Source organism: Antrostomus carolinensis, unplaced genomic scaffold (genome assembly GCF_000700745.2).
Source record: "Antrostomus carolinensis isolate BGI_N321 unplaced genomic scaffold, ASM70074v2 scaffold611, whole genome shotgun sequence".
In the NCBI taxonomy this organism is placed as follows: Eukaryota; Metazoa; Chordata; class Aves; order Caprimulgiformes; family Caprimulgidae; genus Antrostomus; species Antrostomus carolinensis.
This window is the reverse complement of record NW_010293198.1, coordinates 38,650-40,112: the sequence shown is the minus strand read 5'-3', so window position 1 is coordinate 40,112 and position 1,463 is coordinate 38,650. Positions and strand designations below refer to the sequence as shown.

The window sequence follows — 1,463 nt, the reverse complement described above, 5'->3', positions numbered from 1 at the left end:
AAGAGTTAAATTGTCCTCAAAGGAGGAAAAAAATATCCAGAACTTTGGTTGCTGTAAACCTGTGCAATTGTGCTGACTTGCACCATCCAAGGACCTGGTTTGTTTAAAAAAAAAATTTGATTCCATCCTTCAAGAAGTAATTACAGTTTGTTGTAACTGGTTTTTTCTTATTTTAGGTTTGTTTCCATAAAGCCTGATAATAGAAAGCTGATTAACGGTACTAATGTGCTAGGCCTGCTCCTTGACACTTTACTCAAAGATGGATTTCGCCTTATAAGCACCAGGACAGTCTCCAGTGAAGAAAAAGTTGAATGCTACAGTTTTGAAAGGAAGAAGAAGCCAGCAGGCCTCAATGTCACCGTGAACCAAGCCCCAGGGAGCTTGAGGATAGCACAGGCAAAGAGAAGCCAAGTGCAGAAAGGGAAGTAAAGCCTTTTCCCTGTCATCTTCTGAAGGAGGAAGAGGGGTGTGTCAGCTCTAGCGGCCTTTTTTGTTGGGTTGTTTCAAACTGCAACTATTGAGGGAAGTAACAAACAAACAATTTTTTTTTTCAAGTATTCAGGAAAAAAAAATTGCTTTCCTGCCTTTTGCCACTCCACCCTCTTCAACTCTAAATAAAGGAGCCACAGATTCAAGACTGGGTTTGTGGACCAGATTCCAGCATTTTCAAGGGTTGTTTTTGTTTTTCTCTGTGGCTAAAATTTATATTAGGACTCGCAAAGAATTGGTCATTCCTTTTAGAAAATGGTTTTTATGCTCTGTGCTAATCTGTAAGTAGATTTTAAATACATGATAATACATGAAGAAATAACAGCTTGACACAACTGTGATCCCAGCAGTTTGGAGAAGTGGCTGGAGAAGGAATGCAAACCTCAACGATTTAATATCACTCTGCTTTCAAAAGATACTCGTACAGTCTTTCTCTTGCAGTTAGCTGAAAGCAGCATGATGGAAACATCCCCAGTTGTATTGCTGTGTGGCTCCAGGCGTGAGAATGTGGCTTTGTGAGGCCACCACCAGTGTCCATGAAATAACGGGTTACTGTCTCTTGCAGAATACTCCTCTGTCCTCTCTTCGGTGCTGAGAATTAAATGATGAAGGTCTTTATCAAACAAAGGGTCAGTTAGTTTTTAGAGCTTTAACTATAAAAAGAATGAAAATGTGATAAACCATCCTTCAGATGGAATATACAGTTTTTCACAAAAGGATTTATTAATGCTTGTTAAGTGCAAAACATACTTAGGAGAAAGGCTTGGCAGAAGTGTCTTCAAAAGCCTTGGGAATGTTAGCCCTGTACATTGTTTTGTAAAGATGCCAAAATTAGCTCAGGTACCAAGTTAATGAGGCCTTATAAATTAAGAATCTTTTGTCCTCCCTTCAAGGCAGGGAAAGAAGATAGCAATAACTTCAAGAATTCATTATTTGAATTCAACTTTTCTTTCTGATAAAACACCGTCTTTCCA

At 38.8% G+C, this 1,463-nt stretch overlaps 1 protein-coding gene across 1 annotated transcript in view; it reads left to right on the top strand.

Annotated features, from left to right (window-relative positions):
• KCNRG (potassium channel regulator) overlaps positions 1-429 on the top strand; it is a 3,173-nt gene extending 2,744 nt beyond the window's left edge. The window contains exon 2 of the mRNA XM_010177169.1: positions 177-429. Coding sequence (XP_010175471.1) covers positions 177-429 — 253 coding nt within the window. The remainder of the gene's footprint in view (positions 1-176) is intronic.
• The last annotated feature ends 1,034 nt before the right edge of the window (positions 430-1,463 follow it).